We start from the raw sequence: 22,410 nt of genomic DNA, 5'->3' as shown, positions 1-22,410 counted from the left end.
GTAGTCCAGATGCTTTGTCAGAAGCAGTTACCAGTGTGCACCACATCCACTGGTGCTGCGATCCCGGCCATCGCACCAGGCTGCTGACGGCTTCGTAAACACGCTCACTCCAGTTATAAACTTACTTATTTCTTGTGCCAAGACTTCAATGTGCTTCAGTGCATGAAGGAAATTTACAACCCACTCCAGGAATATATATATATATATATATATATGTGTATATATATTCCAGCTCTCCCTTTCAATTCAGTGCAATTATATTTTAGATTCGTAACAGATATGTATAACTTAGCTATAAACAAATGCTAAGCTAAAGCTTTGCAGAAAGCTCTCAGGAAAACTAAATATTATAAGATTTTTAGGAATATTAACCATTTTATTCCAGTACCACAGTTATACTATGATATATAATCATAGTATATCTACATATTATACTAATGACAGTGAGTAGATATAAATTTTATCTCTTCTGACATGGGTTTACTCTTGAAGCAGGAAATTCAGGAAGAAGCCTGTTATAACTCAGTACAGTGATTTTTTTTTAAATTTTTTTTTTTTTTTTTACTATTTTAGTTATAGTTTAAAGTCAGGTAAATGTTGCTGTCTCCATACAAAGGCAAAGGACTCTGGAGCAGATTAGTAACTTGTCTTTTGAATGGATATAATTTTGGTTGCTGTCGATTCAAAGAATACAATGTATGAATTTGTATTTATGGGGAAAAGGAGGAAAGGGTTTAAATCCAGATAAAAAGTTTTAATTCCTCTGCAGTGTTAATTTGGTTTCTTGATCAAAATTTATTCTGATTCAGATTGTCACTTGGTTGCTCTAATTCCACCAAGTCTTTGTAAATGCTAAATAGAAGAAGAATCTGGGCCACTGCTGAAAAAGCTTGGCCTTGTGATCTCCATGTGAACTATGCTGGGAATGAATTTTGGCCTGCCTGACTGAGCTGACATCCAGGCCTTGCCTCGTTAATGGTTCTTCTTAATACACACAACCATGTTAACAACCTGGTGTTTCCAGGAAGCAGTGATTCAGCAAAGCCATTCTCCTATTTAATTTAAATCCCAGTGAAAGGGGACTGCTCTGTATGTATTTTAAATGTCAGAAGGCAGTTTGATCTGCCTGATGGGGTTTTTTGAAGAACATTTCAGAATCCTGCTGGAAGGAATGCTTTAATGAAATAGCCTTTGTCATGATCTCCAAGGGCTAAGAGGCCTCACCTTAGGGTTCCTGAACCAGGACAGAGGGGAGCAAACTGCTCAGCAGGACTCAAGCCCAGCAGCATCCCTGATATGGGACAGGCTGCTGTGGGCCAGCTCTTGGAGAAGGATGGAAAGTCAAAAGCCATGGGAGCTGCTGAGTGCCTGCAGTCACATTCCCATCCGTGTGCTACACCCACGCCTGAGAATTCAGCTTCACAGCTCTGTTGTGAGGTAGGAAATTACTGCCTCCCTTGCAGAAGTGGGGTGTAAGGAGATGACCTTGTTCTCCTGGGGACCCACAGGAAGTCTGTGGTAAAGCTGAGGATGAATTTAAATCTCCCACTATCTCCTCTGTTCCTATGGGCTTTTGACACCACCTTCATTTCCACAAGCTGTGAGCAGCCTGGACAATAGACAGTCACAAAGTAGTTTCTCTCCCCTGTCCTGCCTGTTTGAACTTTACAGACTGGCTCAAACTGCAGAGATTTGCTGCCCAGTAGTGAGATCATCTTACCTAGAGCAGTCTACAAGACAGACAAAGCTCAGCTGCAAAGCTCAGAATTAAATCTTCTGTATAGACTGGAGCCCACTTGTATTTGCTTGCCTTCCTCCTTTCACGAAGCAGGAAATACAATAAAAACTATAAACACAAAAGAAAAGTCAATGAATAAAAACTTCTACTATTAATTACAAACATTAGTGCAAACCACACAGCAGACTATTTGTAGTAAGGTCAGTATTTTCTGTAAGTAGATCATACAACTGAGGCATTAAACACAGGTGAAGTCACATTCTTTAGCCAAATAAGTAGTCAGCTTTGAAGGTCACTCACACAGGAAACCTGGATTCTACTGCTACATGTCATATTTTATCTTATCTATTTGTGTGTATGCTATCATACTTTTTATTGAAAATATATTTAGTCCTGTACCTTTTAAAAATATATTTATTAAAAGGTAGCAAAAACCAAATTCCAAAGCTGAATTACAGGTTTGGCTAAGAGACTCATCTAGCATCGTTTTAACTGCCTAGAAGAGCTTTTTCAAAACATATTTTTAAAAATTTAAATGAGCTGTTTGTCAATGGCAAAAAGCCAACACCTAAATCCGTGCTTGTCTTTGAAATTCATGGCCCTGCTGCCCAGGGCTCTCACTGTGACATCAGATGCTTAACACTGCTGTAAACTAGCTCACGTTTTTTACATATTCAGAAGTAGATGTAGATCTTAGGATTTATCTCACAGCACTTCAAAGCCAGGGCCTTTGTACCTAATTATGAGTCAAAGCTTGAAAGTTGCAGCCAGGCAAGAATCCTGCAGGAATCCTGATCTCCCTGCTCAACACATGTTTACGTTTGGCAGTAGTCATCTGGGAGAAAGTGGAAAAAGATTGGTTTGGAAAAAAATTACTTCTCAAAATTCTTTACTGGGCAAGGCCAATGGAGCTAGAAAATGCTGCAGTTAGTGGTCTGCAGCCGAACAGTGAAGTCAGAATTCAGAAAAAGTGCACTTTTTGATTGTTTGCTCTTCCTCCAGAACAGCCGCCGCAGCCCACCGTTCACAGGTTCTCATCCAGCCACTTGATGTAGCTGTTCCTGGTCTTCACGCCGGCCGAGAAATCCGTGGGCCACACGGTGAAGATCATGCAGCCGTGGAAGCAGTCGTGGAAGTGGTCGAGGGTGACGGGCACCCCGGCGCGCTCCAGGCGCGCGGCGTACATGGCGCCGTCGTCGCGCAGCACGTCGTTCTCGCAGGTCAGCACGTAGGTGCGCGGCTGCCGCGCCAGCGTGGCGTCGTCCGCCAGCAGCGGCACCGCCCGCACGTCCAGCAGCGCCGGCAGCCGCTCCACGATGGCCTCGCTGCCCGTGCTCTGCACCACGGGCTCGTAGTTCTTCTTGAAGGAGGGGGGCAGCAGGGAGGTCCAGTTGAGGCGCGCGCGGAAGGACAGGGCCCGGCCCACGTTGAGCGCGGTGTGGTTGTTGACGAGCAGCTCGTGAGCCAGGTCGTAGTTGCCGTTGATGTAATCGATCCAGTAGTTGATCATGACGTAGCGAGGGAGCACGGGCATGTTCATGTTCTGCTGGTAGGAGGGGGTGTTGAAGTCAAAGGCCTGGAGGACTGGGTAAATCAAGGCCTGCAGTTTCGGTCTGACAGGCAAATCCTCATCTTTGCTAAGCTGTGCAAAAAACACAGGATGGAATGAAGGTTATGAAGAAGATAAGCATGTATCAATGTGGAACTTTAGGAAAGCAGACATTCATTTGACAGTTTCAGAGTAAATTCTGCTCTCATACAGGTAATGTGGCTGTTTTGTCTGAATTATTAGCAGCCTGATCTTTTTCTCCTCTTGTAAGGCGGCCATTCAAGCAGATCCAGCATCCCATTCCCAACAGAAACCAGTAACATCAGTTTATTGAAGGGAGTAAGAACAACAAAAAAAAAAGTGTAAAGTGGCATTTCTCCAACACAGTGCCCAGCTGAACAGCAGGATTTCCTGACTCAAAGGAGCTACTTTTGCTTTTAAGAGCTTTTAATGGATTTTTCTTCCATGAATTGATCTAATTGGGTTTTTTACAGCCAATGTAGATTGCTGGCATCCACAATTTCTTCTAGCAAAGACTTACCTGGTGCAGAAGCACCTCCCTGTGTCTGACTTGACCTGCATTTAAGTCTACCAATTACGAATTTTGTGCCCTCTGACTGCCTCACTGGAATAGTCAGCAAACTCTTTGTTTCATCTCCTACACAAGATACCCAGTGCCCCATCATGTCTCATCTGGTTTAAAAAGAATTTTGCATCAGAAAATTTAATTAGGAATGCTCCTTCCAAAATGTGGCACTATCATGTTTATCAGTCCTCAATATTGAAGTTTTTATTGTAATTGTCTCTTATTAATTTTTCCACCCTAATTCAATATTGGAAGGTTGTCATGATAATTAGTTGTCTGGACATGGCATCTGCTTTCTTATCACTAATGGTTATGGAAATAAGTTAATAATAATATTTCATTCAACCATGAAAAATATTACTTGCCTCGGGTCTCCTTTAAACTCTTTACTAGATCAAATTCAGATTACATTTAAACTGCAGATACACAAAAGAAATTTCCTTAAAAGTGCAAAATGCTACAGGAAAACAATTTAACAGAAGAATTAAGCTCCGCATACTGTATATTTTGTCCTTCATTTGTATTTGAAAGAAATAAAAGTATATTTCCAGAGATAATTATCTAAAAATAGGCAATCATATTAGGAAATTATGCCCACTTGGAAAAACAAGGATTTCACCAGCAAAATAGGTTTAAAAAAGTAATTTAGCTACTTGCTCTTAAACTCAGGTCCACAAAAACTTGTGACTGTAACAACACATCACAACCTATGTGATTCATATAGTGACTGAGTCACTTTACAGAAGGAAAATTAACAGATTTTGGCTTTCTACCATTCTGTTATCAGGCGTGGCACATCACCTTGTGATGGAGCAGCACAGAGACCCTGCCAGTGTCCCTGGGCTGGACTGCAGTAGTGCAACACAGAACACTCAGTGGGTGTTACCTGCTGGCACACAGCAGCTGCCAAATTCCCTCCTGCACTGTCCCCAGAGATTGCAATTCGACTGGGGTCCACGGAGTACTCAGCCAGGACATCAGGCTGCAGGAAATGCTTTGTTGCACGAAGAGCATCGTGGTACTGCTCAGGGAAGCACACCTCGGGCACCAGCCTGTATCTGCAACAGGTAAGGGATGAGAAACAATTCTTACCTCTGCCCTATTGTACTGGTGTTATTGTACCTCTCCTTTAGGATTTACAGGTGAAATCAGATAACCCTTGCTGGAAATAAGTATTTCATTAGGACAAATAGTACAGAAGAAGTAGGAGGTGTGTAATACGTATGTAAGACTTAATCTTATAATTAATGTTCTAATTTGGAACAATTAAAATGAACCTACTAAACATGAATAATACCAAGATAGTATAAAATTGTGCAGCACTTTCCTAGAATTTACAATGGAGGATTTCATAATGCATTATAAAAATCAATAGTTAAGACACCCTTGGCAAGGGAGCCATTCCACCCTGCCTGGTTTTGATCCAAATTCCCGCCTTAACAAGGATGAGGGTGAGTAAATCACACACACTCAACATGCTCCTGGTTTGGCTGAGCCAAATGCCTAAGCACTTCTGCTTCCCAAATTTTTACTGATGTCAGGAGAGAATAAACCTTGCTATCCCTCTGTGCCATGAAATGAACAATAGCCAAGAAATTAAGCAATGCCAATTTTCTCCAGTGCAATAGATGCAATAATTCCTTTCCTGTAGCAAGGAGAGGAGCAGAAATACACCCATTGGGCAGGTGGGGGATGGAGGCACAGAGAGCAAACAGCTGCCAGGAAGAGGCAGCAGCTGAATCCCACACATGATGCTTCCTCAGCTTCTAAACTACAGTGCAGGAGAAATCTGTTTGTATTTACTGAATAATCTGATATCCAAGAGCTGTTACTGGGCCTTATGGTACACAGCAAAGTTTTCAGCTTTTCAAACTACAGATTTTACACTTTCTCAGCAGAGCCTAGCCAACCAAAATTCAATTCTCTGACTCAAAACATCTTTAGATTGTAAGCTAAAGAAGTTTCATATGCAGAATAAATTTTAAATTTAAGATTCCAATTTTCAAACTCCAATTGTGACCTGCTGTCAGAAAGCATTCTCTATCTTGTATATACAGGAATCTGAGGGTGTCCTTTGGGAGCTCCTTGCCAAACAGTAAACTGTGCATAGATTGTGAAAGTGAGATATGCAATTAGATCAACAAGGAATCCAATTAGACTTGGCTAATTGAATACACACCCCTTGATTGAAGGATGTAATGATTAAGGAAAAGAGGTAATAGTGACTCAGAGCAATAGACAGAATGACACCAGCATAAATCAGAAAAGGAATAATAAGGAACTTTTCAATATTGTGATTGCTGCTTGTCTGGAATAACCAACAGCTGCTTTTGTAGTTTTCCTTGTTTCTAATAATAAAAAACCAAAACAGTAAGAAAAAATAAACCCACCCCCCCCAATCCTTTAAAGTACACTATAATAAGCATTAAATGAGTAACATCAACTCCATATAATTAAGTTGCAATTAGATCCCAAAGCTTGGTATGTAATGAACTGCAGGTGGGAAACTTGAGTAATTTTATCAAGTGGTTGGGTTTAAAAAAGAAAATATTGAAGTTGACAATAAAGATGGGAACAGTACCAATCAAGCTGGAGTCATCTAGGTAATGTATTTAGCTAATCAAGAGGTTTGTTTGCATTGGAATTGTTCAACATGTTAAAAAAGCAGCCCTGCTTCTCTGTTGTCTGGCTGTCTTCTGCTCTTGAAGGAAGCACAAGGCTTAAAAGAGAGGACTGGAACAGTGGGAGATTGCAAGAGCAGCAGGAAACTGCCAGACCTCACAGTGTATTCTAAAATAATTAGAAAACCAAATGAATTTCTGATACCACTCCAATTTGTTTTAATTTTAAAAGGATAAAGGTATCAGGCTAGTATAGAAAATTACTGTCCAAGTTACAGCCTTACAGAGAAGCCAGTATGGAAGGAGAAGGTAAAAGAACTATGATACAGATTTCTAATACCTTAAAACCACTTGATCAGTTTTAGATTACTCACTCAACAGAGACAACAACAGCGTTCAGAGATTCAGCCATGATTCTGCAGAGATTGTTGTAAAGGCTTGTTCCTGGAAGAGAAGGACATGGTGGTAGGGACAGTGAGTCAATAGAAACAAAGGTGTCATTAAGCTTTCTCAGAAAACCAACAGCTATCACACACACAGAATCCAGCACATTTTATCACCAAAGTAAATGATAAATGAGATCAGCCCACAACTGCTCAAGTGCCAAATCCATACTCCTTCCAGCAGAAGGAAGGTAATTCATCACAATTTCAGAATCCTGCAGTCTAATGCCTTTCCTCATCTGTTTGTTGGTGACTTCAGACATGTCATTTCACCCACCTATCACAGTTTTCTCAGTTGGCCAAAATCTAAGGCACACAGTGGTCTGGGGGCATTTACATCCAGAGAGGGTTACTGCTGTATGAGTCACTGCCTGTGGTTCATTTTATTATAGCATTCATGGCTTTAATTCAAATGAGTTGCCCTATTAATGTCAGCTGAGCTTCTCATTTAAGGGAGGATTAATCACAGCTATCCTATTTATCAGAGGACTGATTATCTTTAATTTTGTTCCTTTCCAGTTACTTAATTGTTGGTTCCTAGTACTATAAAATATACTAGGACTATTAAATGTTCTCTAAGTATCCAATCTTAGAAATTAATATTTAGGTGTAGCAATTGTGTCATTTACTTCTGCACCTTGGACTCAGGAACACATCTGACCAAGCCAAGCTATAATCATCCTGACAAAGTGCAGCAGTTTAATATAAACTTTTGCACAACAAGAATCATATGTAAACTATTATGGAACAAATGATGCAGGCAGGAGGTTAACAAATATCCTTTAGGCAGGTCTAAGAAAATCCATCTCAAAGCAGAATTCCTCTGTAGGAAGAGGAGAAAAATGTTTAACTGCTACAGGACAAAGAGACTGGAATTTCCATAGGCATGTGAAGGCCACATTTTAAAGTTATTTATGAACTTAAATCTCACTCAAATCCTGGTCTAAATGACTTGTACATCCAGAGTCCAAATGCAATCAGCACAGTCTGTGTTTTGTATCATTTTGTAAAAATCCACTCATGTTCTTTGTGTATGGAGGAAGCTGCAGAATCAGGGCTTTATGGACTACAGGATGTCATGGGAACAATGGGGAAGGAAAAGGGAGAAGACTTTCTCAGATCTGGATCCCAGAGCAGCCACAGGAGCCACAAGCCCTTTGTCTCCCAAGGCTGTTTTCCTCCTGTACAATGTGGAAGCAATCAGTGGTTACCTTATCACTGCCTATAGCTGTACCTCACTTCCCCTGATCATGTTTGTGGTTTCCAAGCTAATGGAGTAAACAGCATTACATTTCAAGGTAATTATGCTAGTGGTGGTTGTAGTCCCTATGGAACCACCCAAAGAGGAACCAACCTCTACCTGCTTCCCTCACACTCCTCCTGCCTGTGCTCAGCAGCGTGTATTCCCAGGTAGGGGTTATTTAAGAACCAAACATTAGCAAGGCTGTTGCATGCAGTGTAGATCAGCTCAGTCTTCTGCTAATTATTGTCTGAAAATGGGGCAAACCCACGTAATTTCGTTATATGCAGCCACTGGAACCTGATCACCAAGAACTGATTTTTGCACATTACCTCAGAAAGTGAGGGACTGGCCTAAGCAGCCCACCCAGGCATCACAGAGATTTAATCAATAAGCTATTTTTCCCTCTTAGGATGTAAAAAAATTAACCTTTTAGTCCTTTTACAGCTCACATGCAGGTAAGATATGCACTTCTGCTGTGTGTTCATGATATTTTTCTGTCTCTCTCCTTAGACTTGATCCACCAGAGTGGATCACTACTGAATTCAGGTGCATCTTAGCAAAACTGCCATTCCTGGCAGGAAAACGAGCTTGTGGCTTTTCCTGCTAGGAGAAAAGCAGACTGAAATGCTATTTAATTACTGTCAGACACCTACTTGCACTTGCCAAGGCCCAGCCCCCTCCGTGGATGTAAACAACGCTGCGCTTGAGGCTTTCATCTCCCTTGGCAGGAGGTTCAAACACTCTCACTTCCACGCCATCAAAAACTGCATCCGTGATTTTAACGTCTTCAGAGGAGACAGACTTCAGCTTGTCAAAGGTGCAAATCAAATAATTCAGAACTATCAGGTGATGGCTGAGTCTCAGGTAGTGAATCAGGTGACACTAGTAGGGGGAAAAGAAGAAAGGAAATTTCTGTTACTTCAGAGCATATCATATTCTACCCACATTGATGTGTAATACAACTGCATTCAAAGGGCAGGTCCTACACGATTCTTACAATATTCACTGGGAAAATGAAATTTTATCAAGAAGCTCTAATGTTTTTAAAGCTGGATTAAAACAAAACGCTGCCCATAGAAGATTTTCTGTGGAAAAATAAAATTAAACTGGATCACAACCATGAACAAGCACTCAGATCCTCTGAAAGATACCTTGGAAGGGAACAACCCTCACGTTCCACCAGGGGACCCATGAAGCTCCTCAGATTGGTGCCAGCAGAGGGCAATACTACACAGGCGATGTTTTTTGGTGGAAAAGTATCAAAAATGCAGATTATTTCTCTTAGTCCACTGCAAAGCATAAGTCTTTCTACTTCCAAATTAAGAAAAGTTCCCAAGGACTGTAAAGAAATTTGCAAACAGGAGTAGTCTTAAAGGAATATAGTGGTGATTTTTGGCTTGTATTGTGTTTTCCTGCAGAACTGGGAAGGATCTGAAACACCAGTCAAGAACAACAGTAAGTTAATGACACCTTTTTCCAACCCCAGAGACTCAAGTGTGTTATTTTTTATGTGATAAAAACACTGTGAAATTGAAGAATGATCTGATCTTTCTGTCTCCTTATGGTAGAAGGAGGCAGATTTTATCCTCTTCAGCTATCAAGGACTTTTTTTTTTTAATGTTTATTTTTAAAATTTTGCTCTGACTCGATTAGAAACCTGTTTCTCTCAGCAAACACTACTGGGATTCAAGGCACTCCTCCACTTTGAAATGGTCATGACCTGCTCCCCACACATGACCTGCTCACTATTTGTAGTGCATACCTGTCACCATGCCCTGGATGGTGCACAGGGGTGGCAAAAGGGCAGCTAAAGGACCACAGGGACTACAGTGTCCAGAGTGACCATTTAAAAGGAAAAGTAGTGGAGGTCTTTCCCCTTTGAGCTCAGAAACTGGAAAACCAGAAGGCCTTTTGTACAACTTTCTCAGGCAAGGCAGTGGAGTCGGGAGATAAAATTAACACATATATTTAACATATGCCTGTAGGAACACTACCACCAGGAAAACTGTCAGCTGGGACCTTTTATTTTATGTCCAGGTACCAAATACTTGGAACAAGAAGAGGTGTCCTGTTGTATAGAGCTTTTCTACACATGCCCACTTTGCAGTGTGAATTCTGCCAGTCCCAGCAGCGCAGTGTAACCTGCTACAAAGGATTCAAGATGCTGACACAGAGTGAGCAGGATCACCCAGGTACTGGTCTAAGCACATTCACCTGCTGAAGAACAGATAGCTGCCAGTTTAATCTGTAGAAAATCTGCTCACACCCCCCTGCAGAATAAAAGCAAGCTTTGAAGCACTCAGCATTCTCTCTTCCAAAGAAGATCTTACAGCCACGATCTCTTACATGTAATTTTTTTCTCTGTCCTAATTAGTTTGAATGTTAAAAAAATTGAAGTATTTGCTTTCATCTAGGTTCTGTACAGGAAAGGCCCTGCACAGCTCTCACTGCAGACTGCTGTAGAAAAAAAGAAAAGTTTGATATTTAAAAACCTCCCCAAAATTTACACCAAATACAATGGGCTGTTATGTGACTTGGGAGAGGAATCCATTCCCAAAACAAGAATTTAAAAAAAATTACATTTTTTTCTTGCTATAACTTGTGCTAATATCACCCTGCTGAGATTGCTTGGTAGGAATCCAAATTTTAAACTGTTTGCTGCTTTTTGGATGGGACATAATTTCTTCATACTGCAAGTCTTTTTTCTGGGAGAAGAAACACAAAATATCCACCTGGCAGGAAGAATGCTGAATTCTCAAGGCTATTTGCATCTCCGAGTTTCAGCCCATGTTTTTCTCTCACCATTACTTAAAATTCCCACAGGAAATCCCAGGACTAGTTTGAAATCTGAAGAGCAATACATCTATTAATAATCTGGCACACAACTTGTTTGGCTGCCACTGATGTAACCACATGAAGGTCTGATCCTCTCTGTGCCCTATGGAAGCTCCCAGGGGAGGTAACCACAGTGAAGCAGTCTTGGAAATACTGCTCAAGAAAAGAATGTTTTTGTAGATTTTATTTAGCCTGACTGTGCTGCAATAGACATCTCGGTTTTGTTTTCTCCCACTTTAGTTTGCATTCTCTGTGGACAAGATTACCACATGTTCTCTGGAGTCGGGAATGTTTTGTTTTCAAGGCTAGTTAGGGATATTTACCAAGAAGTGTTTTGCCCTGTTCTTCAAACCACAGAGCACCCTGGCCATCTGCAGCCTACCATGCCCTTTCATGCCTATTGCTCCTAGAATAGACCATACTTTCCAAGAATCCAGAAACCCGGAAGAGATGCTTTCCACATCAGCACACAAAGGCAACAGTCCTAATTATTTATCAGGCATAGGCAGTTTTTCTGCCAAGCATTTATCAGATAGATTCTTTGTTAGTCAATCTGCCTAACCAGCCTATTGGCTTGTAATTTACAAGGCATCAGGATTGCACTTTTGCTGGCAAAAAGCCAGTCTTGTCCAAAGTTCTCACAAATAAATTTCTTCTTATCTTCTCTCTAAATATTAAAAATAAATACCTATCATATCTTAGCAATCTGTACTAATACTCCTGGCAGAACATGTGGTTGGTTAGCCAACTCTCCTCTAGGGGTACCTTGCCACTCAAAGGACAGCCCTGCCCATCCTGATGCTTGTTCTTCCCTGGCACCTTTTTTGTGGTGCCCCTGGAAGGCTCCAGAGCAGGATCTTGCTGCACCAGTTACATACAAACCCAGCAGAGCCAGAGGAACACCAAACTTCAGTCATGTCACCACCTTACTGATAGCCCAAGGCAGGAAAGAGGAGCAGGAGAAAGGATGCCAGCCCTTTTGGCAGCAGCTGGATCACCTTGAATCTGGGATAAACCTGGCACTGCTTGTCTCATGTGAGCAATACTGGGTTTGATCTTTGCTGGTAGCTGTGGTTTTTACCACACTCCCAGTTACAACCTGCAGGGCTGCTGCAGGTTACCAAATGTAACACTTCAAAATATATGGGGATTATGTGTGGATGTGGATGTGGATGTGGATGTGGATGTGGATGTGGATGTGGATGTGGATGTGGATGTGGATGTGAAGAGAAGAGAAGAGAAGAGAAGAGAAGAGAAGAGAAGAGAAGAGAAGAGAAGAGAAGAGAAGAGAAGAGAAGAGAAGAGAAGAGAAGAGAAGAGAAGAGAAGAGAAGAGAAGAGAAGAGAAGAGAAATATTCTCTGGTTAAAAGGGAGAGCAGACAGTGCTGCAATACTAAAAGCTAGTGGAAAGGAAGAGAAAGCATAAGGAAAAGGGGGAAGTAAAGAGACTACAGGAAAGAAAGAGGAGGTAGTATAAAAATAAAAAGCCTGTGGGCAACTGGCCCAGAACTGCCATGCCAGCTACTGGCATAGCACGTTGCTCGCTCTGGGTCACAGCTGCAAGTTTTTTCATTTTCCACTACAGCAAAATCTCCTTTTATTTTGCCAGGACGTTCCCATGACTGAGATTTTAAAGTAAGGACTATGCAGGCGCTCCCAAGGGACTGAACTGTTCAAGACTGACACTTTCATTCTGGCAAACTCTTTGATATGGGGTGCCAGGTACTGAAAGATTTAACTGATGTAGGAGAAGTTTTTCAGCAAATGAAGAAAGGAGTCAGGGCAGAATGAACAAAGTCCTGCACCAGTGAGGCACCATTACTTCACCTTTAACCACCAATATCTGTCCCTAAATTATATGGATTCTCCTACTGGCTCCTCAGCTGATAATTTAATGAAGAAACTCACATCCCCCAAGGACTTGAATTCCATTCTCATCATATGTTCTCTATTGCAAAAAAGTAACCCAAAAGTTTTTGTTGCAATTGTCCAGTACCCTCTAACTCCACTCAGCACACTGGGACTCTCTGTCCTCAGACGACTTCCTGGGCTAACCCTGGCTCTGCCCTTTAGCACGGAATGATTGCGACAGGTCAGGAGGCACAAAGGCACAAAGGCACCACGGCACCACCCTCCAGAGGCATCAGCTGCTGCCCCCAGCGCCCTCCCAGAGGGCAGAGCCAAGGTCCTGCACCGACCTTTCAGACTCTGGGGGCAATCAGGACCTGGGCAAACAGCTAAGGCTCTTTTCACATCCAGCACTGCTTGGGAGCCAGCCAAATCTCACTCATGACTCAACTGAGTAATGATGCTGGAACTGCAAGGCTGAACTGTCTAAAACTCAACTTCCTACCTTAAAAGACACAGACACTACAGTCAGTTCTGGCATTGCTTTGAAAAGGACACTTCTATAAACATTATAGGCCAAAATGCCAACGACAATGTCTGTAGTCAGTAACAGATGAGTGAAAAATAAACATGATCATTTCCACATTTAGCTGTGTGTGGAACAGATTATTTTGGGTGCATCTTGGGCAATTTACCCTGTTCAAGGGTGATTTTACAAAAAGATTTCTCAATGCAAGTGTCTTATTGCCCAGTAAAGAACATGTCTTTTTAATACTATTAGATAAGACAATTTTCAAAGACAAGTGCTCTTAGTTTTATGAATTTCCATTAGAAATAAAAAGAGACCAGGAAGACTGTTTTGTCAGTTTATTAATTAGAAACAAAATCTAATTATGTTTTGATGTAAGATTTTGCTCATGTACCTATTCAATCATGATGATCTGCTTTTATAGCAACCTAAGTTACCTGTTCCTGCAAGCAGGACTTACAGTGTGGTTCAGTTTCTGCCAAGGTGCCAGTGCTGGGAGACCTACCTTCCATAACTAAAATCCTGCTTTACTGTAAATCAATTCTAAGACTGTTCTTGCATCCAGAACCATCAACAACTTTACTGCACTGCCTACAACTATGACTTACATCTGTCCAGAAGTTACACACTCTGAAATATGTGGATAGAGAGAAATTAAAATGTTAGAAAGAAATACAACTGTTTTCTTTACTCCTGAATGTTGATATCCCATGGCTGATTTTATTCCAAGAGTGGAGAAGAAGCACAAAGGAAACACTTGGCTGATGAGAAGTTTTCTGCTCTGTACAGCTGCCTGCCTTCTTCCATATACATCTATCTGATGGCCCCTATGCCAACCTATTTATCCTTCCAAACCTTTGCTAACAGCTGTCCCAATTCCAAAAAAATTCCTCTTTCCTTGGCATGCACCAGAATAGCAAGTGTCTTGACAGTGGTGTTCAGAAATAACTTATTTCAAAGGACTGCAATAAAACATGTGCTGCTCTCTTTCCTCTTCTAAGGGAGAGTGGTTAGAGGAAGAAGTCAAAATGCCTGTTATCAATACTGCTGTTACAGCAGAATTTCGAATTGCTGCTCTAGACACTGTTAACAGACACCCACTGAAAAAATGACGCTAAATCTCTGGCTCAATCCTGTAGTTAACTTTCTGTGGCTTCCCAAATTTCAGTGAAGCTGAGTTCTGATGTACCTGTATATATATATGTATGTATACAACCCTAATTTCTAATCTCAAATTGTGTTATATCAGTTTCATGTACAAATGTTACCACGCACCATTTTGAGACTGAGCAAATTACCCTTTCTTAGGTAAGCATTTTCACATCAATTCATTACTATCATTAAAGCTTCAGTTTCTCTGTTTTCTTTCCAGAGCAGCACAGGGCATTAGAGAGGGCACAGGAACAAGGCTCTGGAAAGTCATCTCAGTTTTCAGCTCCTTCACTGGAATTTTTGTGACTTCAGATAAACACTCCAGCTCTTTCTACCTCTGTTCCCCGCAATTTAAGACTTAAACTGATACTTCAGCAGGTATCAGTTCCCTTCTGTAGTACGTTTTGAAACCTGCTTAAAGGAACTGCCCTATAAACACTACACCGTTTTAAACCACCTGATTATACTTGAAAGTTTGTTGGATTCTCACACTGAGCCAGGACACTGACTCAGTCCCAAGCTTGTAAAGAAATTTATAGCAGCCTGGGACAAAACTCTACATGCAAATGTCAAAACCTTATCATTAGTACACTGAAAGCCAGTGACAGCCCTATTGTGTTTTATTCACAGTGATTATTAATGCACTGAGCAAATAAACACATTGTCCCTAATAAAAGATGGTCACACTTAATCATCAGAGTATTGACAAATCCATTTCAAAATAAGCAAAAGACAATTCATTTATTTGAAGCACTTGAAGTTTGTGGGGAAAAAACACACTTCAGATATTTTAAAATTAGAAAGGTATTTCTGTCAGCTATCAGACCTATAAAGCAAAGTAATAAACAGCAAGCTGAAATACATTCAGAAGTGGGTGAAAGTTCAGCAGTCCCACTGAAAGAAATGTTAAACCATTTGGCCTTGAAATAGCTGATAGAGAAAGAAAGAGGAAGCTGACCTCTGGAAAAGGACATACACTTTATTTTATATATATATATATATATATATATATATATATATATATATATATTTATATATATACACACACACAAGCTGCCTAACAAAGTAAATACACAAGCTTAACTTTTACAATCCTACCTTTGGTTCACAAGGGTTCCTTCCTAATGACAGTCATTTATTCCCGACTGTGCTGCCTCAGTGTTAGAAAGACTTCTGAACCCTTGGAAAGCACCTTCTTTTTCTCTCCAGAAACCAATGCCCCAAGGCTCCCCTGTTGTGTGGCTGGGGCACCTCTAACAACTCCCCTCCTTCATGCTTCTGGGTTAAACTCACTTGTCCCTTTCTTTTTCAAGTGAAGTTACAGAACTGTTACTTGCTTAGTAGTTTTTCTCACTATTGAAGTTTTTATTTCTAAGACAAGAGATGTAAATAACTAAGAAATTACCACCTTCGCCTAACAAAGAGAGTGGGCAGATGTGGGAACCTCAGTCCTGCCACCAGCCTGCTCCAGCTGGCACCTGCCAGGCTTTGTCCTGCCAGCTCCTCCTGGGATTATGACCTCCAGAATATCTCAAAAGGGACTCCTCAGCCTCCAAGCTAGAGGCACCAGAATGCATCTACAACACAACACACCACATAAACAAACTGAATGTGTAGCTGAGGCAGCAGCAATATACATATACATAGCCACAGTCATACCATTTTCTAAAGTCAGGTCTCCCTGAGCCAGAGGTTCTGGCCTTGATTCAGGTGTTCCTGGACAAACCGTGACTCTGTGTTCTGCAGGCAGCATGCTGTGCAGGCACCATGGCCCTTCTGTTCCTACCTAGCAATGAATTTGGGCAAGCTGACCACCTGCAGTTCAGTCATTTGAGCTAAAACAGGGAGCAAGTGAATGTCAAGCCATATATTTCCCTGCAGAATTTAAACTATTGCATAATTTTCCTCTCATACAGGAGGACATACAAGTGAACAGGTTTTATCTGTACAGCAAACAGGTTTTATCAGTTCAATCAGGAGGCATACTTTGATTCAGCTATACAATTGGACCATAAGATGTCCCAGGGAATCAGATGAATGATCCATTTAGTCCCAGCCTCTGTCTCCAAAGGTGACAACCAGAGAAGCTATTCAGGCAGAATATACAAGTTTGGACACTGCATGGGGCTCACTGTCCTCATGCTTCCCACTACTCACCATTACTGTATTAAGAATGTAGCAGGTACATTCCCACCTAGTCCATTTATGAGCCCTCTGTCCACTAACTCATTTAATCCCTTAATCTGCAGAAGGGATCATCATCTGCTCAAAATACAAGCTTTTGCACATTTCAAAACAATCCAGTAAACTGAAATTTAAATCAAAACAACTTTCAATTTTCACATACACTCTGCCTTACATCAGTCCTGTCCATGACTGATCAGTCCTTGTGAAAGACTGGGTAATATTAGAAGAAAACAAACTTCAGAGATGAAGTCATTATCAGAAAATTTGCCATCTCTTTTCTGTTTCATGTCAGCATAAAAACGCTGGCAGAAAATAAGGGAGAAATCAAGTGACAACTGCTCTGTGACAAAAAGCAAGCATCCAGAGAGTTTTCTTTAGTAACAGGATTCCAAATCAAGACAGTTTAACATTTGAAAGAGCTTCGTATGTCCTCTTTCCCTAAGGCACAGGGATGAGATTAAAGCAACTAATTCTTTTTCCCTGACCAAGCGCCGGCAATTCGCACACCAGAGCGAGCCGCGGGCGGTGAGGCTGTGCCGGGAGCCCCGGGCAGCGCTGGCAGCCGGCGGTTCCGAGCGGCACTCGCCGGACGGACGGACGGACGGACGGACAAGGGCGACACCGGGGCTGTCCTGCGCGGCGCTGCCGCTGTCGCAGTCACAGAGGGACATGAGCCCGTTCTCCTCCTGCATGGGGGACCGGCCCAGCTCCGGCCCGCCACACGCGATGTCACCGACCCGGGCACTCCCCAGCCACAAGGCAGCCCCGGGGCCGGGCCGGGAGGGCTGTGCGGGGGCCGCTCCCGCTGCGCGGATGCCCCGGACCCGCACCGCTACAGCGCTTCCGACCGCCTCCGGTACCGGAGCGGGGGCTGCCGCCCGCCTCCCCAGCGCCGCGGGGCCGGGGCCGCCTTACCGTCTGCTGCACCGCCCGGAAGGTGGCATCCAGCAGCATCAGCTTCCAGGGGTCGGACACGGCGCCGGGCAGCGGCAGGTACACATAGTAGGCGGACAGGGCGGCCAGCGCCGGCAGCAGCAGCCAGGCGGCCCGCATCGCCTCCTCCGCGCCGTGTGCGGCCGCCTCGCCGCGCTCCCCGCGGGGCGCGCACCGCCCCCGGGCCGGCCTCCCCCGGAGGAAGTCCCGGCGCTTCCTCCCGGGCCGCCGGCCGTGTGCCCGGCCCGAGCCGAGCCCGGGGCCCGCCCGGCGCCGCCCCGCCCGCGCCCGCCCGCCCCGCGGAGCCGCCGCGCCCCACGGCCGGGCGCGCTCGGGGACCGCCGGCCCGGAGCATCGCACCCGCCCGGGGCTGCCCGCGGGGCCGCGGGGGAAGGGGCTGTGCGGACACACGAGGCGTGGGAGGACGGAGCTCCTCCATCGCGCTCTCGGCCAACAAAGGCATCCACATCTTGGAAAGCATCTTCAGACTTTCTAGGTGCCAGGTGCTGCCTCCTGGCACCCCATACCCACTGCTGACACCCCGTACCCACTGCTGACACCCTGTACCCGCTGCTGACACCCCGTACCCACTGCTGACACCCTGTACCTGCTGCTGACACCCCATAACCTCTGCTGACACGCTGTACCCACTGCTGGCACCCTGTACCTGCTGCTGGCACCCTGTACCCGCTGCTGGCACCCCGTACCCTCTGCTGGCACCCCATGCCTACACCTGACCCCTGTACCCACACCCAAACGCTTTGCCCACTCAGGCTGAGTGGTTCTGTGGGGCTGACCTGGCAGCAGCCAGCCCGACCCACAAGCAAACCCCACCAGTTCACAGAATCACCGAATGGTTTGGGTTGCAAGGACTTAAAGACCATCTCACTCCAAAGTCCCTGTCATGGACAGGGACACCTTCCCCTAGACCAAGCTGCTCCAGGCCCTGTCAGAGCTGGCCTTGATTTTCACATTTTCATTATTTAGGGTTGCAGCAGCAGCAGATGTGTGCGGTGTCAGCTCTTTGCCAGCAGAGAACAAGAATAGCAATGTTCAGGTAGGGTTGGCCCTTCTCCACTGAGCCCAGAGGCTGAGGAGGTGAGATGTAGGCTGCAACATGGAACAATTCAAATCAGTTTGACAGGATCTCAGGTTCAAGCTGGTTCCAGAAACTCAGGGACACCCTTATTTTACCTGGAGAAACCTGTTTCCCATTTAACACATAACAAAATGATTCCAGAAAGGTTATTTGTTTAAGGTATGTTTGTTTTGTAAGTTTGTATTGGACTGGGAGTTTGTTGGGGTTTTCATTTTTTTACCATGGGTCAGTAACAGATTTTGGTTCAACACAGAAATATTTCTTGTACCTAAGACAGGAAAAAAAGTTAAATATATTTTTTAATCAGACTCTAAAGAGTTCAGCCTTTACACAGGTGATTACTTAGTCACAGTCCTGTCGTCAGCAAATTAAAATATTTATTTAAATAGCCAAATTCACGTACATTATGAATCCAGTGCAGAAAAAAAAAAAGAATGAGCACCAAACTTAACACTGACTATAATTAAAAATGAATTCATAATACTAAAAAGTCACATAGAAATATAAATAGAGTCCTGGAAAGCACAGCTTTCCTTTAAAAGTTGACATGAAAACGTAATATAAGAAAAATATGTTTCTACAAATTAAAAGGTCAGCTTTTAGTGGAGCTTTCCTGGAACTGAAGTACCACCTTGCAGATTCTAAAGGTTGCAGAAGAATGTTTCTGGAATGAGCGAGAAAGTGAGCCCCTCAAGCATCTTTAACCTTTTCTAATAACAGCAGCAGATGGATTTTCTGTGGTTTTCACAGTCCATTTGGGTAGACTACAGAAGGGGAGAAACGAGCCTTGCCAAGAAAGCAGACCAGGGTAAGTCCCCGAGGTCTCCAGGTTTTTATACAAAGTTGTGCCTTTCTGTATTGTTTTGTGCTCACACCTTCTCCTTCACCTTGTGCCCTGCTCCCCTGCCTCCCTTGCTCTGCATACCCTGGTTCCTCTGCTTTCCCTGCCCCTGCCCCTAAATCCCACAGCCAGCATCCTGAGTGTAATACTTGGTACCCATCTCTACAACAAAACTAACTGTTCACAAACCTCCATCAAAACTGAGCCCCTCTCCTCTCTCAGCTACTTATCTCCTCAAAGTAGGGATAAAAAAGGTTGGATGGGATTTTTCTGAGGCTTCTCATGCCCCCACTGCCCCCCCACATACATCTGGTGCTTGATCTCTCTCCTTCCTCATATTTTGAAAACTGCTGCTCTGGCTAAACTGAATCAATGGCTCACTTGATTGAAAAAAAATTTCAGTTGATTGGAAAAAAAAACCAAAACAATAAACCAACAACAAACCACTGTGGTTTGAGAAAGATCCCTTTGTTTAAAAAACGTAAAAGAGATAAATGAAACCCCAGGATGCTCGCAGGACATCTCAGGGCCAGCAGTTTACCTATGTAAACTCACACGCTGAAGCCAAGGAGGAGGAGCTGGACCCCAAATTCCTGGGAAAACACCGGGCACCAAGGGGGTACCAAGGTCTCCTTGTGCCTCCTGGGGTCCCATCAGCTTTTCCAGTGTGGCCTCCTTGTCCTCTGCCACAGCTGTGAGATCCCTGCTCTCACCCAGGCAGCGTGTCAGGATTTATTTAATGATTTAATCTCCTGAAACCTTCTCCCCGTGGGTGTCACTGCTTGAAGAAGGTATTTAACTATAAAATAAATGTTATGCTCCTGGGTTACTGATGCCTACTTAACTGGAAGGAAGGGCAGGTTTCAGCTGCATGTTACATTTTACAGAACACAAAATAATGGGTGTTTCTATTTCAGAGCCTTTTATAAGAAAAGCACTTCGATGTTTAAATGTCAGACAGTTGAAGAATAGTAATTATTTTGTCATCAGTCCTGTATTAATCTTTAGAGAGGATAAGAGCACTTCTTTAAAAAAATCCCACAACTTAGCCATGTTTTTTAAGTGATTTATACCTAAAATTTGTCTACATTCTGTTCCTGGGAATCCAGGTTCACCAGAATAACCAAACTGCTTTATCAGTTTGTAATTCTGGATTTTCAAGTGTATTGTAAAAATGGCTAATACAAGTCACTCCCAAATGCACAGGGAACCCTCTATTTATGTACAGAATATTTGGGTATTGATTATATTATTTTTTAAACCTTTATCTGAGAAGTGATGCATCTTATTACCTCTTAATCCCTTGTCCAAGTAAATATGGTTCTCCTGTCTTTGCAAGCACAACATTTTATACACACTTTATTTATGTTTTTTAAGATGTTGATGTTAAATGAAAATGTGCAAACACCAGTATCTTTTCCAGAAACAAGTACTATTGACTCCTGTAGTGCAGAACTTGTTGTAAACCTAGGAGAACCCTGGTTCCAGGTGGGGGAAACCTGGCTGAAAAGGACTTTTAAATAAAAGTGTGCAGTGGAAAATCCAATGAAAGTTGGCCTGGAACTGCAAAATGATGACCCAAGTGGGTACTCAAAGGTGACAAAAGGACCTCAGGTAAGGGTGGATTTTGATTGTAAGTTATCATTGAAATTAGCCAATGTGAAATAAAGTAATTGTAGGGCTTGTGCAATTGTGTAATAATTGGACACAAGTGTCAACATTGAAGTGACCTCCTTGCTTTCCAGGCGGTTATTCTGAACTCTTTTCCTCAGGAAAATATTCCTAATTTCTGTGTACCTCATCAGCAAATCTATATCCATGTAAACAACACCCATCATCATTTTCCTATGCTTTTCCTAGTTTGTTTTTCTTCCAAACCATAAAAAGTCAATGGGCTTTTGCAGCTGCTGGATCAATAATGAAAAAGCCTGAACTGAAAAATTTTTGGATGATCTAAGAACTCAGTTTGGCAGATAACAGAACATTCTAGAAATACAAAATGTATCTTTCATTGTATTTACATTAGGAATTTGTTGACATTTGCTGTGAAACATTGTGCTAAATCAGGTTCCAGGATACTGAGCCCCTAAGAATCCCTTTCCATACCAGTAAGCTTTAGTATCAGGGAAAATTAAAAACAAAAGGACAATTTAAACATTTGGCATAATTTATTTCGGGGCTGCTGCCGTGGAGTCAGCTGGTTGATTTTCACCTTGACCAGTCGTATTTACCCAGTAGCTCCTGTTTCCTACGAACTGATTATTCTGAAACTCACTACAAGAGATGCACACCGTTTTTATTTTTATTTTTATAAGCAGCATTAATATTTTTGCGGTGACCACAGCGACTTTCTCCAGGTCCCCTGGGTTGGTATGGAGGGCGGCTGGACCCTGATCCGTGAGGGGGCCGTGAGGGGGCCGTGAGGGCAGCGCCCCGCCCGCTCCGCCCGCCCCGCCTGCTCCATCCGGGTCTCCGGCCGCCGCCGTTGCTAGCGTTCAAACCCCGCGGCAGCCAATCAGCGCAGAGTTCGTCCCCCCCGCCCACTCAGCAACCTGCGCTCTACCGCAACGAGCGCTGTGCGTCTGCCCAGGAAATATCTCACAGCCAATGGCAGCGCGCTCCGCCTGAGTGGCAGATGCAACGACCAATCCAAAAGGGACATGGGCGCAGTGCGGCCGAAAAGGAAGGGCAAGTGGGCGGGGCATCTCGCGGCCGTGGCGAATGAGGGGGCGGCTTACAGCGGGGCGGTGGGGCCGCCAGCCAATGGGCGGCGGTGTGAGTGCGGCGGCTCGCTTTTTGAATTGGC

The 22,410-nt window shown here is 43.4% G+C and overlaps 1 protein-coding gene across 1 annotated transcript; it reads right to left on the bottom strand.

The window, feature by feature from the left end:
- Positions 1 to 451: 451 nt before the first annotated feature.
- NCEH1 (neutral cholesterol ester hydrolase 1) lies at positions 452 to 17,812 on the bottom strand. Its single transcript, XM_063167312.1, has 5 exons — positions 17,647 to 17,812; positions 8,834 to 9,062; positions 6,869 to 6,938; positions 4,760 to 4,931; positions 452 to 3,380 (listed from the first exon to the last, which is right to left on the bottom strand). The coding sequence occupies exons 1-5, from the start codon at positions 17,782 to 17,784 to the stop codon at positions 2,763 to 2,765; spliced, it is 1,227 nt and encodes a 408-aa protein (XP_063023382.1). The 5' UTR covers positions 17,785 to 17,812; the 3' UTR covers positions 452 to 2,762.
- Between the last annotated feature and the right edge of the window lie 4,598 nt (positions 17,813 to 22,410).

This window comes from Melospiza melodia, chromosome 12, assembly GCF_035770615.1.
Source record: "Melospiza melodia melodia isolate bMelMel2 chromosome 12, bMelMel2.pri, whole genome shotgun sequence".
In the NCBI taxonomy this organism is placed as follows: domain Eukaryota; kingdom Metazoa; phylum Chordata; class Aves; order Passeriformes; family Passerellidae; genus Melospiza; species Melospiza melodia.
The sequence above is the reverse complement of the archived record's forward strand: the minus strand, read 5'-3'. Positions and strand labels throughout refer to the sequence as shown.